Here is an 18,365-nt window from a genome sequence, read left to right as displayed (position 1 = left end):
CTATGCAGGTAGAAACTCTTCCATATGGTCATATTGTACACAACACTTCATTACTTAGTCTGCACACCCACAAATCTGCAAATCTGTATTACCCAAAAGATGACCAATCTTTTTTTGTTTTCCTCCAAGGGACTGCAAAAATCAGGCGATTGTAACATAATACTTTTTGCCATGTGCCATAATACATGGTGCCATAAAACAATGTGCCATAAAACATTGTGCCATAATGCATCATGCATAATACATAGTGCTATAAAACATTGTTTTATGTGCCATAATATGTTGTGCAGTTTGACATGCTTCCAGACAAAGTAGATAGATAGATATCTGGCTGGCCAATTATTACTAAGATTTATTTCTAAAGGTAACCTGTTACTCAGTGCCATAATTAGAGTCCAATAGACCCTGGTTCAAAGTTTGGGCCTGACCCTTCCCCCCTCGCATGTTGATCAGATGTTTGGGCCATTGCAGCATGCTAAATCCTATAAAGGCGTACATATTTTCCCCTTCCCTTTATTTTGTATTAATGTCACCCATCCTGTACTAAAGTCTTCCATCCTGAGCCACTTACCGGTAAACAGGACATATATGTCCCCAATTCTGGTATATTTGTCCCCATCCTGAGTCCATTCCGGTATATGTCCTGATCATGGCCCACTCCTGGTATATGTCTCCATCATGTCCCCATCCAGGTATATGTCTTGATCATGGATCTATCCTGGTATATGTCCCCATATTGATATACAGTAGGTCTCCATCATGTCTCATCCTGGTATATGTACCCATAATGTCCCCATCCTGGTATATGTCCCCATCATTGTATATGTCTACCTCATGGTATATGTCCTTATCAAGTTCCCATCCTAGTATATATGTCCTCATCATGTCCCCATCCTCGTACATGTCCCCATCATGGCCCCATACTGGTTTATGGCCCCATCCTGGTTTATGTACTCATGATATCCCCATCCTGGTATATGTCCCCATTATGTCTCCATCTTGGTATATGTCACAATCCTGGTATATGTCTCCATCATACCCCTATCCTGGTATATGTCTCTATCATGTCCCCATCTTGGTATATGCCTCCATCATGTCCCCATTCTGGTATATGACCCAATCATGTCACCACCATGGCCCCATTCTGGCATATATGTTTCCATCCTCATGTATGACCCCATCATGGTATATATGTCCCCATCATGGCCTTATCCTGGTATATGTCCCCATCCTGATATCTGTCGCCATCCTTGCCCCATCCTGGTACATATGATCCCCCCACCATACCACACACAGTAAAAAAAGCAATTATATTCTCCTTTCCTCCACTCCCCCAGGTTCCTCCCTGATGCTGGCATGCTGGCAACTTCAGCGTGTAAGTGGCATGAGCGCATGCCCTCCCACCATCGGCGGTGCGCTACTGTACACAGTGCCATCAGACATTGCCAGTTACAGCCCCTTGTGAGCTAAAAGCATACATTTTGGACTTATATGAATACTTAGGTTGTGCTATAAAGCAAGATCTCCATATATGTGGTTACAACAACAAAATCTAGTCATAAACATACATAGTGATCATTCTATATTGACCACCATATATTACTTTGTTGGAATGCTACTATTTCGTGTTTGTGTCATATTGTCTACTCCCTGATGTCCAAACCCTATTCATCTACATCTTCATTCTTATTTCACATATGCTAAGAATCAATAGTGTCTTAGCAATTCTGTTCTTTTGGTTACAAAAGGATACTATATAAGCAATGACAGGCTAATCATGCCTTATTCTGTTAGTCTTCATTTTCATTGGACAGGTTATGTGAAAGCTCCTATCCATCTTAGCTTATAGAAAAGAAAATTATGATCTGTAAATGAGAATAACATTACCACTTCTTGTAATAATGGGTCCAGCAGACACAACAGCGTTTCCAGAAAGGCTGTGTGGAGAAAGTGTAGTCTTTGTATGTGCATCTCTTCTTTCTCTGTTGTGGCATGTCTGTAGGGATATACAATAGTTAACGTTAACAGAACACTTCATTTATAAGACATATTGCATAAAAAAGAGTTTCAGAGTATAGTGTATGAAAAGAAATAAGTACAAAAAATATGATCTATCTAGGTAACACACTATTAAAGATGATGAGAGGAACCTGCCTGTGAGTGTTTAATAAGAAATGAGATATTAGTCGAGGCAAAAAGATGCTCACATGGCAGTGTAGTGGCAGCATGGTCATTGTAGGCTGTAGGCTTTTCTAAAGAATTTGGTTATCATGTATTGTTTAAACCAGAAGTTTAAATACACTATTTTAAAAGACACATATGCATGTTTTTTTCACAATACCTTTCCCATTTTAGGTCAGTTAGGATTACCAAAATTATTTATATTTGATAAAATGCCAAAATAATGAGAGAGAATGTTCTAAGGCATTTTTATTAAGGCATTTTTATTACATTTTTCAAAGGCAAAAGTTTATATACATTTCGTCATTAGTACTTGATACCATTGGCCTTAAACTGTATGACTTGGGTGAAACGTTTTGGATATTCTTCCACAAGCTTCTCACAATAGTTGATAAGAATTCAGGCCCATTCCCCCTGACAGAACTAGTGTAACTGAGCCATGTATGTAGGTTGCCTTGCTCGCACCTGCCTTTTCAGCTTTGCCCATACATTTTCAATAGGATTGAGTTCAGGGCTTTGTGATGGAATCTCCAGAATATTGACTTTGCTATCCTTAAGCCACTTTGTAACCAGTTTGGCAGTGTGACTTGGATCATTGTCCATTTGGAAGACTCATTTCAGCCCAAGCTTTAAGTACCTGGCTGATATCTTAAAATGTTGCTTCAGTATAGCCAAACAATCTTCTCTCCTCATGATGCCATCTATTTTGTGAACTGCACTAGTCCCTCTTGCAGCAAAAAAGCCCACAACATGATGCTGCTCCCCCGTGTTTCAAAGTTGGGATGGTGTACTTAGGTTTCAAAGCTTCTCCCTTTTTCCTCCAAACATATCAATGGTCATTAAGGCCAAACAGTTCAATTTTAGTTTCCTCACCCACAGGACATGTCTCCAAAAATTAGTTTTTGTTCCTGATTGCATTTGCAAACATTAATCTGTTTTTTTGTTTATGTTTCTTTTAGAGTAATGGCTTCTTCCTGGCAGAGTGGCCTTTCGGCCCATGTTAATACATACTCATTTCCCTGTGGATAATGACACAATCTTACCAGCTTCTAACACCATTTTCACAAGGTCTTTTGCTTTTGTTCTTGGGTTGATATGCACATGACCAAAGCATATTCACCTCTGGTACACAGAACCCATCTCCTTCCTGAGCGGTATTATGGCTGGACATTCCCATCTTGTTTTTACTTGCATATGAGTGTTTGTACAGATGAAAAAGGCACATTCAAGTATCTGGAAATTGCACCCAAGGATGAACCAGACTTATGCAAGTCCACAATGCTCTTCCTGGGATCTTGGCTGATTTATTTCGACTTTCCCATAATGCTACACAAAGAATCAGTGTCTCAGGTATACATTAAAATACATCCACAGGTGTGTCACTAATTAACTCTGATGCTGGCAATAAACCTATCAGAAGCTTCAAAACACATGACATCATCATATGGGCTGTTCCATACTTTTTACTTTTTTTTTTAAAGTCATAGTACTCTTAGTTTTGACTTTAAGATTTAAGAAAGTAATAGAAATGCCTTAAAACATTCTCCTTCTCTCTCTCTCTCTCGTCCCGGATTCCGATCCCCCATTGACATACATGGGGCCAGATTCCGGATCGGATCCGGACTTCTTTGTCAGCCCGCCGCGGATCCGCCGGGCCCGGATTATTTGCAGTCCGCTAAACTCTAAATACTAGGCATAACTCATGGCCCAGGGGTAGAGCTGTTTCTGGAAGAAAAAAGTATGTTTCTCTAATTCTGAATAATGTCTTTAAGTTTTCTCTTATCTTGTGTTTAATCCCTTCACTCTCGAGCTTGTTTTCACCTTCATGATCAGGCAAAATTTTAAAATTCTGACTTTATGACGTAATAACTCTGGAATGCTTCCCACTATCCCAGTAATTTTGGAACTGTTTTTCATGATACATTGTAGTTCATTTTACTGGTAATTTTAGTTGATATAGTTTTCATTAATTTATGAAAATAACAAAAAAAAATTAAAATTTACCAATTTTCGATCTTTACATTTTTATGTCCTTAAAAGAGATCACACAAAATCCTTAATAAATAATATTTGTCACATGTCTACTTTTGCTTAAGCACAATTTTTAAAACATGTTATTTGTTAAAAAATTAGAAAGGTTAAAGCTTTATATCTCTTTTTGCCAACAAAATTTGCAAAGCCAATATTTTTAGGGATCATATCACATTTGACGTGACTTTGAGGGCCCTACATGACAGAAAGTACCCAAAAATGACACCATTTTTAAAACTGCACCCCTCAAAGTGGTCAATCCCACATTCAAAAAGTTTATCAACATTTTAGGTGGTTCACAGGAACTAAAGCAATGTGGAAGGAAAAAATAAAAATTATACTTTTTCACACAAAAAAAATTGTTTTAGAACACCAAGGCGTGGATGGAAAGGAGCACTGGTTGAATTTTGGAGCTCCACTTTGGTTGAAATAGATAGCAGATGCCATGTCGCATTTGCAGAGCCCCTGATGTGAAAAAATATTGGAAATTCCCCACAAGTTACCCTACTTTGGAAACTACACCTCTCAAAATATTTATCTAGATGTGTCCTTGAACTTACAGGTGCTTCACAGAATTTTATAACATTGAGCCATGAAAAAAAAATTACCTCAAAAATGATGCTTTAACCCCAAATATTATCATTTTCACAAGGGTAATATTAGAAAATGGACTGTACAGTTTGTTGTGCAATTTCTCTTGAGTACAAGGATACTCCATATATGGTGGAAAACTATGGCTTTGGTACAGGACAGGGCTCAAAAGGAGAAGCGCACTATTTAAATATTTAAGCGCAAAATTGTCTGGAATAGATAGCGGATGCAATGTTGCATTTGCAGAGCCCCTGATATGCCTATATAGTGGAAGGCCCCCACAAGTTACCTCATTTGGAAACTACACTGTTCAAGGAATATATCTAGAGGTGTGGTGAGCACCTTAAACCTACAGGCGCTTTAGAGAATTTTATAAGGTTGAGCAGTGAAAATGAAAAAATGCACTTTTACCATACAAATTTTTTAACCCCTAGGTTTTCATTTTCACAATGGTAACAGGTGAAAATAGCCCATAGAATGTGTTGTACAATTTCTCCTGAGTGCACCAATACCTCATCTGAAATGGAAAACTACTGTTTGGACAAATGGCAGGGCTCAGAAGGTAAAGAGAGTAATATTGGTTGGAATAAATTACAAATGACATGTAACATTTGAAGATCACTTGACATACCAAAACAGCAGAAACCTCCTTCAGGTGAATGAATTCTCGAATCTGCAGCCCTTAAATAATTTATCTAGAGTGAAGCGAGTAATATTACCTATCAGGTGAGTCACAGAATCATATGACATTGGGCTGTGAAAATAAAAAATTACCATTTTTCCACTAAAATGTTGTTTTGGCCCCAAAGTATTAATTTTCAAAAAGGTAATAGGAGAAAATGGACCATACAATGTATTACACAATTTCTCCTGTGTTTCACAATCCCCCCTATGTGGTTGAAAACTACTTTTGAGGCATAGTGCAAAGCTCTGAAGCAAAGGAGTGCCAAAATGGGGTTCAAATTTAGTATGAATGCTGCTGACATGGTCCAACAGACCACTATAGCCTGGCAGAAACAGAGGTCATCATTGCACGTCGGGTTGCTATGGCAATGATCAGGCCCCCGTGATCACATCTGAGGGGTCCTGTTCAGGTGGGACAGAGAGTGAACACGGCACAGACATCATCCCTGGTTGTTACAGCTGAAGTTCAGCTGTAACTTACACTTAGCTCCTGGCAGTGATTGTGCAGGCACAGTCCCTGTGCCCACATAATAACCATGACGTAAATTTACATCATTTTTCAGGACCCCTTCCTGACCATAAGTTAAACTTAAGGCAAATGTTGTGAAGAAGTAAAGATACATGGCAAATTTCTCAGATGATATGAGAGTGGACAATTTGGGGCATGAAATTAAATGTATTACATAATTGCAATGTGACAAGCAGTGCCTGACTGGCTCAGCAGTGCATCAGAGGATCCTCCGGTGGGCTCTTCCCTTTTGGGTTGGCTATGAGCTGCTACTTTTAGGCTGAGAGGGGCCAAATAACCATGGCCCTTCCAAGACAGATAATAGCAGCCCTCAGGTGTCTGCTTTACCTTGGTTTGTTATCAAAAATAGGTCAGAGTTCACATTGTTTTTTTAAAATGATTTTTTTAAATCATTCTAAAAAATTGTGTGGTATCTATTTTTGATAACCAGCCAAGGTAAAGCTGACATCTGAGAGTTACAGCCCATAGCTGTCTTTTTTACCTGCACTGGTTATCAAAAATAGGCAGGAGCCCACATCCTTTTTTTATTTATTCCATATCCACATATTTGTAGGGCAAATGACCACATTTTACGTCCTTCAGCAGTCTTTTAGCCCTTACTATGACCATTTTACAGCCCTTTTACTGTACCAATGTTACGGTCATCATTAACTTTTATGAGGTTCGGGGTCCGAGGATCAAGTTTGGGTCAAGTCCTGGTCCTGTGTCAAACTTTTAACTAAAGTCTGGCTGAACCCAGCAAACTTGAACTTCCACGGTATTATAACAGTTTTCATGTAACAAGGGGAGTTACAGTGAACCATATTACAACTTCGTGTTCTCACGTAATAATCCCCCAATTTTACCAAATATATGCATACTCCTCAATATCTTAAAACAATGTGATGCCACACAATGGAGTTATTTTATGCTCACTTTATTGAAAATTTATTAAAACAATCACCAACACACATAGTGAAAAATACTGATAATACAAAAGCTAAAAAGTAGTCCTGCTGTGTAGTGATCCGAATACAACAGTAATAATACACCTGCATTAACTTTAATTAGGGATAGTGTACTCACTCACATAAATGGAGCTTGCGGATCCGGGAACATCACTAGAGGTAAGGAATTCTCTTCAGCGGATAAAAGACAACACTTTCAAATCAAGAAGTACATCTCATGTAGTAGTACCCATGTTGTTTATTACGCAAAATGTCCATGTGATCTGGTTTATGTAGGGCTTACCTCTAGGCAGCTACGGGTCCGCATCCGCGAACATGTCCGGGATATCCAAAAAGCTCCAGCCGTGACGGACCTCTCCCTTCTCAGGTCTCTCCCCAGACACTTCAAGGTCCACCATAACTGTGACCCAACGGGATTGAAGGTGGTGGGGATCGACCTGATTAAGGGTGGTATCAGAGGGGGTAATCTGAAACTTGCCCTATCTAGATTGGAAGCTAGGTGGATCTTCACTCTAGGGACCCTTTCACCTATGGGTCTTAATGAACAATTGAGTTTTGCCCCTTTCTTGAATGCATGAGGGATCCCTCCCTATAGCTGTTCTCTCTTACATAAGCATTGATTTTGGGAATGGAGGTTTGTTCCACCTCTGATGTATATACTGCATATTTTGGCATCCTAACTATTATGCTTTTTTATTTCTTGTATTTTAATTACATGTTGTTTGTCCTTTTGTAGTAATATCTCTGTGGTTGAAGATCTGCCATATCTTTTTCTTGCCCTGTATCCTCGAATTCCCGGCAGGATCAAGAATAAGGCATGGAATCGGACAGCCTTTTGGACTTGGGAAGACACCATAATATGTTTATATATCCATATATTTATTATGTATTAAATATGGACGTAGTAATATGATATCCATATTTGTTTATAATGTGGCCTTTTTGTGCTTGACAAATATAATGTATTGGATCTTATCTGTACTGTTTTCCCCTTCTATGTATGTTATATTCCTAGGGCACCTTTTATGGATATGGGACTTGGTCCCCTATCCAATTACATTTATCTATGATTAATATACTAAATCCCCATGAATAGTTAGACCTATGTGGGTCTAGACGGATTACATGGGAATCTGTGGAATGGTGTGCATAGTACGTTCGGCTGTCATGAGTTTCTGCCAGCAAACTTATAGTGACGTGCTTTTGTTGATCCTTTCTGACCTGCTCTCCGATCCGTCCTCCTGTAGTGACGTGCTTGCGCTCACGCTGCAGGCATGACGCTTGGGTGCATATGCCCGGCGGCTTCTTTTACGGCCTCGCGCATGCGCGAATGACGTCACGGAGCTTTTTGCTCCGGCGCATGCGCGGACTGTCGTGCTACGCCGCCGGATGTATGTAGTTAATACCCGAGCCTTGCCGCAGGTGAGCGCTGTCAAAACGTCACAGGAGGGCAGACGGGGGTGGATCCATGAGGTATTTATGGGCACAAGGTGGCGTCTTACAGACAATGTGTATCGGCCCTTGAGAAAGGTTGCCGAAAAGCGCTTCGGGCTTGTGATCCTGGATACACCCCCAGCCGTCTGACTAATCCGGTATGTTCTGACACAACTGTGTGCTGCGAGGTTGCTCTTTACCTTGACTACTTGAGTAATCTCTGATAGTGGTTGTCATTTTACAATTAATTACGGTGTACCTGATGCTCAGACCCCTGGGGGGGGTTGTACTTTAGATCTCCTGCATTATATGGGTTTAACCTCTGATTATTAACCATTTATGTGAGTGAGTACACTATCCCTAATTAAAGTTAATGCAGGTGTATTATTACTGTTGTATTCGGATCACTACACAGCAGGACTACTTTTTAGCTTTTGTATTATCAGTATTTTTCACTATGTGTGTTGGTGATTGTTTTAATAAATTTTCAATAAAGTGAGCATAAAATAACTCCATTGTGTGGCATCACATTGTTTTAAGATATTGAGGAGTATGCATATATTTGGTAAAATTGGGGGATTATTACGTGAGAACACGAAGTTGTAATATGGTTCACTGTAACTCCCCTTGTTTCATGAAAACTGTTATAATAGTAATATCTGTGTTTATCACAGCTTTGTTTTCAGAATCCATGGATTTCAGAGCGCGCGATAACAATTGGCGCTCTCATATAAATGAGGCTTTTAAAGAAGATCTGGCCTGTGGTTTTAACAGTAAGCATAGCGATTGCCAAGCAGATATGCAGAGATTAAAACAATTGCTCCACAAAAGGACTAAATTGTGGTGGAACAAAGGTTTCCTGGAGCAATATGTAGCCCGGGGTTTGATTCCCCGTGGTCTACGTATTCAGGTTTTCCCTTCATTCCCTATTCAAGAGGAATGGTTTATTAAAGCTTGGGAGGATAGTGCCAATGCATGTTCAAAACATTTCATGGAACTGCTCATTAAACTAAATGAAGTAAACGTGGGTGAAATGGAGGTGGAGATTGAGGCTATCCAAGATAAAATCAAAAAAGAGCTAAAGGAAGAACAACTGGCCAAATTTAATACTGAAGTAGAGGGTGATTTTGCCAAATGGGAAAATGAAATTAGAAGTACCAAAACCAAGAAATTGCAGAGGGACAAGAACGACCATAGTAATAAACAAGTATATAGATGGAAGAAGGGCCGTCCAGGTCAATTCTACCATGGAAAACCCCGATCAGGCTCTATGTCATCTCGCACCTCCGGGGAGAGTATGGGGATGGAGGAGAAGGATGATGATCCTACGAAAAAATATAATGACATCTCTAAAAACCACCGTGGAGTGACACAGGGGAAAAGGAAGGGAATTTCACCTACCATGTCCCTGGAACAACGTAGCAAAAAGAATCAACTCCAGGTAATTAACCTCTCAACCCACACTCTCACAGAGGCACAGACTCAAGTTCTTCAACTTGGTCTATCATTTGTACCAACCGGCACCTTTGATTTATTTACTGCTTTAAAAGATCTCCATCTATATGCCCGGAAATTGCTTCTTTACAGATTACATCATAAAGCAAAGAAAGGGGATGAGGCCCTGACTGACAGGGAACAGGAGGCCATTGCTGTATTGGAAAGTTTGGAAAGGGAGGGTGAGCTAGGTGTGTCTGGGGTGTTTCCCCAAGAAATTTTACCAAGGTCGACCGCATTTCCCCCTTTGTCCTTATGTCCGCAAATAGAAATATTTGTCAGATTGGTCACCAAGGAGTTTGAGAAAATTCCCAAATATAGCTCCGGTGAAAATCTGACAAAACAACAACGTCTGGCGATTAGGGAACTAAAAAATATGACGGATGTTGTGATAAAAAGTGCGGACAAAGGGGGGAATGTGGTGATTTGGCCTGTCCTCAAATACGAACGAGAGGCATTCAAACAACTTAACAATAAGGAGACATACACCAGACTTACCAGCAACCCCACCCCCGTGTTCAGGATTAAGTTAGAGTCTATCCTTGATGAGGCACTTTTGGAGGGCATAATAACATCAAAGGTGAGAGATGGATTGTTGGTTAACACTCCAAAGTTGCCCACTTTTTACCTGCTACCTAAGGTACACAAGGATGCCGCCAATCCTCCGGGACGACCTATCGTCTCGGGGATTGGTGGCCTTTGTGGGCCTATATGTACCTTTGTAGACTTCTACTTAAAACCTTTGGTACAGAATCTCCCATCATATTTGAAGGATACCAACGATCTCCTTAGGAAATTGGATGGTATTCATGTTGATGCAGATATGTGGCTTGTTACGGCGGACGTCGAGTCCCTTTATACCTGCATCGAGCACGAACAGGGTCTGGAGGCATCCAGACATTTCCTCATGGGAGGGCCATTGGAGGGATCTCTGTGTGAGCTTATTATGGAACTTCTTGAATTCATCCTCCATCATAACGTCTTCACTTTTAAGGACCGATTCTTCCTGCAGAGGCGTGGCACCGCCATGGGGGCAGCGTGTGCACCATCTTATGCGGGACTATTCCTGGGCAGGTGGGAGCAAACGGTTTTACACGAGCTCCCGCTTGCCCAGAGGGTAGTCTGCTGGTATAGATACATAGATGACGTGCTGTTCCTGTGGCAAGGTGCCCGCTCTCTGTTGGATATTTTCATGGAAGATCTGAATCGGAATAATATGAACATTCGGTTAACCTATAAGGCTGACCAGAAAAAAATGGAATTCTTGGACGTTATGATGGAGGTTGGTGAAGGAGGTCTAATTGAGACAGACCTTTTTAGAAAGGCTACATCTGTTAATGCTTTTTTACATGCATCATCGGCTCACCAGAGGTCCACAATTAGGGCCATCCCTACGGGACAATTTCTGAGGGCAAAACGAATTTGCTCGACATCTCAGAAATTTGAATGCCAGGCCAAAGACCTTAGTGCACGATTCAGGGATCGGGGATATGGCGCCCGCGGTGTCAGACAGGGCTACCTTAGGGCTAAACAAAGTCCAAGAGAACAACTGTTGTACGGTTCAAATAGGGTAACTAAGGACGTAAGTGGGAACCAAACCAGATTTATCTCCACATTCAACGGACAATGGGGGCGTGTTAGAGATGCCCTGGTAAGACACTGGTCAGTGTTGCAAACGGATGCGGTCCTGGCCACTGATTTACCTGAGGCCCTCTTGGTCACGTCTAGAAGGGGCAGGAGCTTGCGGGATCTGCTTGTGGATAGCCACTATGTGGCTAAGACACAGGTTGGCCTGTACGGACATAACATCCCCAGGGTGGGTTGCTTCACTTGTGGGGAATGTTTAGCTTGCGGATCCGGGAACATCACTAGAGGTAAGGAATTCTCTTCAGCGGATAAAAGACAACACTTTCAAATCAAGAAGTACATCTCATGTAGTAGTACCCATGTTGTTTATTACGCAAAATGTCCATGTGATCTGGTTTATGTACGGCTTACCTCTAGGCAGCTGCGGGTCCGCATCCGCGAACATGTCCGGGATATCCAAAAAGCTCCAGCCGTGACGGACCTCTCCCTTCTCAGGTCTCTCCCCATACACTTCAAGGTCCACCATAACTGTGACCCAACGGGATTGAAGGTGGTGGGGATCGACCTGATTAAGGGTGGTATCAGAGGGGGTAATCTGAAACTTGCCCTATCTAGATTGGAAGCTAGGTGGATCTTCACTCTAGGGACCCTTTCACCTATGGGTCTTAATGAACAATTGAGTTTTGCCCCTTTCTTGAATGCATGAGGGATCCCTCCCTATAGCTGTTCTCTCTTACATAAGCATTGATTTTGGGAATGGAGGTTTGTTCCACCTCTGATGTATATACTGCATATTTTGGCATCCTAACTATTATGCTTTTTTATTTCTTGTATTTTAATTACATGTTTGTCCTTTTGTAGTAATACCTCTGTGGTTGAAGATCTGCCATATCTTTTTCTTGCTCTGTATCCTCGAATTCCCGGCAGGATCAAGAATAAGGCATGGAATCGGACAGCCTTTTGGACTTGGGAAGACACCATAATATGTTTATATATCCATATATTTATTATGTATTAAATATGGACGTAGTAATATGATATCCATATTTGTTTATAATGTGGCCTTTTTGTGCTTGACAAATATAATGTATTGGATCTTATCTGTACTGTTTTCCCCTTCTATGTATGTTATATTCCTAGGGCACCTTTTATGGATATGGGACTTGGTCCCCTATCCAATTACATTTATCTATGATTAATATACTAAATCCCCATGAATAGTTAGACCTATGTGGGTCTAGACGGATTACATGGGAATCTGTGGAATGGTGTGCATAGTACGTTCGGCTGTCATGAGTTTCTGCCAGCAAACTTATAGTGACGTGCTTTTGTTGATCCTTTCTGACCTGCTCTCCGATCCGTCCTCCTGTAGTGACGTGCTTGCGCTCACGCTGCAGGCATGACGCTTGGGTGCATATGCCTGGCGGCTTCTTTTACGGCCCCGCGCATGCGCGAATGACGTCACGGAGCTTTTTGCTCCGGCGCATGCGCGGACTGTCGTGCTAAGCCGCCGGATGTATGTAGTTAATACCCGAGCCTTGCCGCAGGTGAGCGCTGTCAAAACGTCACAGGAGGGCAGACGGGGGTGGATCCATGAGGTATTTATGGGCACAAGGTGGCGTCTTACAGACAATGTGTATCGGCCCTTGAGAAAGGTTGCCGAAAAGTGCTTCGGGCTTGTGATCCTGGATACACCCCCAGCCGTCTGACTAATCCGGTATGTTCTGACACAACTGTGTGCTGCGAGGTTGCTCTTTACCTTGACTACTTGAGTAATCTCTGATAGTGGTTGTCATTTTACAATTAATTACGGTGTACCTGATGCTCAGACCCCTGGGGGGGTTGTACTTTAGATCTCCTGCATTATATGGGTTTAACCTCTGATTATTAACCATTTATGTGAGTGAGTGCACTATCCCTAATTAAAGTTAATGCAGGTGTATTATTACTGTTGTATTCGGATCACTACACAGCAGGACTACTTTTTAGCTTTTGTATTATCAGTATTTTTCACTATGTGTGTTGGTGATTGTTTTAATAAATTTTCAATAAAGTGAGCATAAAATAACTCCATTGTGTGGCATCACATTGTTTTAAAAAAAAAACTTCCACGGTATGCTCATCTTTACACATGGGATCTCTATGGTCCACGACATAAAGCCTCATACAGCCATCCATGTTCTTTCACAGATCGAACATGTATCCATTATATTCTATGGACACTGCACATCTGTGGAACTAAAAGATCTTCCGAAGAAACTGGCACAAATGGACACCGCACATACTATGGAGTATTCACATCTCTGTGATTTTCTTTTGGACCGTGTGTCTGCACTACAAAATAATTACAAATACATATACATTTTTTATCTGAGTTATGGATCAAAACCACACATACTAGTGTATTTATTGTTGTAATACTTCTCTGAATGAGTACTTTATTATTATTCTGGAGGCTCTCTTGCATTATTGATTAAATAGGGGATTGTGATCAAATTCTATTAGGATGGCAGCCTTTATGCTGTAGGTTTTTTTATTGTTTATTGTCCTGAGGTTGTGATTGGAGAATAATAATGAATCCTTCCTATTAGAGATGAGCGAACCGGTCCCGGTTCGGCTCGAGGCCGGTTCGCCGAACGGGGGTCCCGTTCAAGTTCGGTTCGTCGAACGTTCGACGAACCAAACTAGAACCAATAGGCTATAATGGGAGGCAATCACAAACACATAAAAATGCATTATAAATGTACACAAACAGTTAATAAACATTGCCATAACACTTACCGGTCCTCGCGATCCCTTCTGCACTCTGTCTCCTGCCGCTATTCCATCCGATGATCGCTGAATCCTCCCGGTGACCTGCACTGCCAGCAGAGAAGCAGGACCTATCGTGACGTCAAAATAGCCATGTGACCAGTCACGTGGCTATTATCTCATTGGCTACAGACTGGTCACATGACTATGACACGTCATGTAGGACCTGCGAGTGCATCTCTCCGGTACACGGTGCACATATGTGTATCGCCGTGTACCGGCGACATGCTCTAGCACACGGTCGACTCCCCGTTCCGTTAGGGACCGGCTGACACAGCCGGTCATTAACGGAGATCACTGTTGCCATAGCAACGCAGTTAGCGGTGACGTCACCGCTAACCGCGGCTCCGGGAGCACCGTTGCTATGGTAACGCGTCTGTCAGCGTTACCGCTAGCAGCCAGCAGTGATCACTCACGGAGTGAAGGCTGCACGCTGCTTCCCGATTGTAGTGAGCATTGTAGTTAGGATGGAGGTTCCCCAGCCCCAAGTGATGCCCCTCACTACAATCGTCACTACTACTACACTAGAAAGAAAGAAGACAGAAGAGCAGGATCGTGGAGGGCTGACAGGGGTAATAAAGATGGAGTCTCTAATGTGTCTGTGTATTTATTTCTATTAAAGTATTTTTTCTCTGTGTGGTGTCTTTTTTAACCCTTTATTGGAGATTCTTAATGGCCGGGTCAAACGTGCCTGACATTAAGAATCTCTGGCTTAATACTGGCTGGTAAAACAAAGCCAGTATTAACTCATGATTACCCAACAAGCCACCCGGCTCCAGGGCTGTTGGAAGAGTTGGATACAGCGCCAGATGATGGCGCTTCTATGAGAGCGCCATTTTCTGGGACGGCTGCGGACTGAAATCCGCAGCAGAGGCGCCCACAAACCTCGGGCTAACCTGTGCTGCGGATTCCAATCCCCAGCTGCCTAGTTGTACCCGGCTGGACACAAAAATAGGGCGAAGCCCACGTCATTTGTTTTTTAATTATTTCATGAAATAAGTGAAATAATTAAAAAAAACGGGCTTCCCTATATTTTTGGTTCCCAGCCGGGTACAAATAGGCAACTGGGGGTTGGAGGCAGCCCGTGGCTGCCAGCTGTACCTGGCTAGCATACAAAAATATGGCGAAGCCCACGTCATTTTTTTGGTGGGCAAAAAACTTCTGCATACAGTCCTGGATGGAGTATGCTGAGCCTTGTAGTTCTGCAGCTGCTGTCTGCTCTTCTCCATACAGACAGACAGCAGCTGCAGAACTACAAGGCTCAGCATACTCCATCCAGGACTGTATGCAGAAGTTTTTTGCCCCCTGAAAAAATTATGTGGCTTCGCCATATTTTTGTATGCTAGCCAGGTACAGCAGGCAGGTACGGCTGCCCCCAACCCCCAGTTGCCTATTTGTACCCGGCTGGGAACCAAAAATAAAGGGAAGCCCTTTTTTTATTATTTCATGAATTTCATGAAATAATTAGAAAACAAATGACGTAGGCTTTGCCCCATTTTTGTGTCCAGCCAGGTACAACTAGGCAGCTGGGATTGGAATCCGCACCACCGGTTGGCCTGAGCTTTCTGGGCCCCACTGCTGCGAATTGCAGTCTGCAGCCACCTCAGAAAATGGCACTTTCATAGAAGCGCCATCTTCTGGCGCTGTATCCAACTCTTCCAGCACCTGCCTGCTATACCTGGCTAGCATACAAAAATATGGCGAAGCTCACGTCCTTTTTTTGTAGCTTTTTGGCAAAAAAAAAAAAAATGCTTCCCTGGATTTTCCATTGCCAGTGAAGGTAACACCAAGCAGTGGGGGTTAGCAGCAAGTAGCTGCTTGGATTACCCTTAGCTAGCAATACAAAAAATGCAGTGGGAGCTAACATATATTTTTTTTAATTATTTATTTAAATAACTAAAAATAAAATGGGCTTCCCTGTATTTTGATTGCTGGACATCACAGTGCTGTAAAAATAAATCTTTAAAAAAATGACGTAGCGCTCCGCGGTATTTTTGATTCTCAGCGCAGATAAAGCAGACAGCTATGGGTTGCCACCCCCATCTGCCTGCCGTTACCTTGGTTGGCAATCAAAATACAGGGAAGCCCATTAATTTTTTCTATTTAAAAAATAGTTAAAAAAAAAAAATTACGTTGGGTCCCCCCATTTTTGATAGCCAGCTAGGGTAAAGCAGACGGCTGTAGCCTGAAAACCACAGCTGGCAGCTTTACCGTGGTTGGGGATCCAATGTGGAGGTCCCCTCAGGCTCTTTTTTATAATTATTTTATAAATATTAATAATTACACAATAAAAGTAGGGGACCCCCCAAATTGGATCACCAGCCAAGGTAAAGCGGACAGCTGTGGTCTGGTATTCTCAGGGTGGGAAGGTCCATAGTTATTGGGCCTTCACAGCCTAAAAATAGCAGGCCGCAGGCACCCCAGACGTGGCGCATCCACTAGATGCGCCAATCCTGGCGCTTCACCCCAGCTCATCCCGTGCCCTGGTGCAGTGGCAAACGGGGTAATAAATCGGGTTGATACTAGCTGTAAAGTCACCTGAGATCAAGCCCAGCAGTTTGTGATGTCATGGCGTCTATTAGATACCCAACATCATAAACTGTCAGTACTAACAAAAACAAAAAATCGACAAAAGAAATTTATTTGAAAAAACAGTCCCCAAAACATTTCCTCTTTCACCAATTTATTGTAAGAAAAAAAATAAAGGGGTCCCACGACGACTCTGGACCGTCTAGAATATGGGGGGGAGACACTCAGGGAACGTATCCCTCATTTTCTAGGAGTGCGGACCCTTCATGTGAGGAGTGTGGGTGCAATGAATCTGCACTCACTCTCCCCGGGTCCACAGCAGCAGAGTCCATGTCGTAATGGTTGCTACCAAAGCTGCAATGCCCTGCTCATGAGGTAAGGGCATGCCTAATCAGGAGAACTACTGTAGAGGAAGCTCTGCTCACTGGTATATAGGTGCTCAGAGGTAATAATAGATAAAATTAGTGAGTAACCTCGGCACTCTATATCTCCCAGACTAAGTCAGTAAGTCACAACGGATAGTAATGCAAAATCACTCTTTATTGGTCCGTATTAAGAAATTTTTTTTTTCATAAGCATATATGTTTTTGTCCAAAACAAGTTACAAATGACGTTTCGGCCTGAGCCTTCGTAAGATTGGACTTATCTGCATGTAATCATGAAAAATGACAATAATCAGTATCACATAAGAGTGAGAGAACAATAACATAAACTCGAACAATGTAGAGGTACAATTGGGATGCAGCAAAAAAATTGCAACACAGCAAGAAATGAAACACATGATACAAATGTCATAATACAGTACAAGGACAATATAGTAATGACAAATATGGGGTCAGAGTAGACTTAGACAGCTCTGGTACGAAAGAGATGTCAATCATAAAGTAACATGTGCAGTAGGTGTAGAGCTACACTATGCATGGCAGAGCTAATGGGTAGACCGACCATAGAAAAAGTAGAGAAAAAGTGGAGAAAAAGTGGAGAATAAGTGGAACATAAGAGGAGAAAAAGTGGAGAAAAAGTGGAGAAAAAAGTGGAGAAAAAGTGGAGAAAAAGTGGAGAAAAAGTGGAGATTAAGAGGAGAAAAAGTGGAGAAAAAAGTGGAGAAAAAGTGGAGAAAAAGTGGAGCATAAGTGGAGAAAAAGTGGAGAAAAAGTGGAGAAAAAGTGGAGCATAAGAGGAGAAAAAGTGGAGAAAAAAGTGGAGAAAAAGTGGAGAAAAAGTGGAGCATAAGAGGAGAAAAAATGGAGAAAAAGTGGAGAAAAAGTGGAGAAAAAGTGGAGCATAAGAGGAGAAAAAGTGGAGATTAAGAGGAGAAAAAGTGGAGAAAAAGTGGAGAAAAAGTGGAGAAAAAGTGGAGAAAAAGTGGAGCATAAGAGGAGAAAAAGTGGAGAAAAAAGTGGAGAAAAAGTGGAGAAAAAGTGGAGAAAAAGTGGAGATTAAGAGGAGAAAAAGTGGAGCATAAGAGGAGAAAAAGTGGAGAAAAAAGTGGAGAAAAAGTGGAGAAAGTGGAGAAAAAAATTGGAGAAAAAGTGGAGAAAAAGTGG

General features: G+C 41.8%; 1 protein-coding gene across 1 annotated transcript in view; it reads right to left on the bottom strand.

The window, feature by feature from the left end:
* Positions 1–18,365, bottom strand: part of LOC142290334 (zona pellucida-like domain-containing protein 1) — a 249,459-nt gene that overhangs the window by 107,286 nt on the left and 123,808 nt on the right. Inside the window, exon 8 of the mRNA XM_075334296.1 lies at positions 1,888–1,996. Within this exon, the coding sequence (XP_075190411.1) occupies positions 1,888–1,996 (109 nt within the window). The remainder of the gene's footprint in view (positions 1–1,887; positions 1,997–18,365) is intronic.

The sequence above is a fragment of the Anomaloglossus baeobatrachus genome, chromosome 2, assembly GCF_048569485.1.
Source record: "Anomaloglossus baeobatrachus isolate aAnoBae1 chromosome 2, aAnoBae1.hap1, whole genome shotgun sequence".
NCBI lineage: Eukaryota > Metazoa > Chordata > Amphibia > Anura > Aromobatidae > Anomaloglossus > Anomaloglossus baeobatrachus.
Note: the sequence above shows the minus strand (reverse complement) of the source record. Positions and strands in the feature narration are given on the sequence as shown.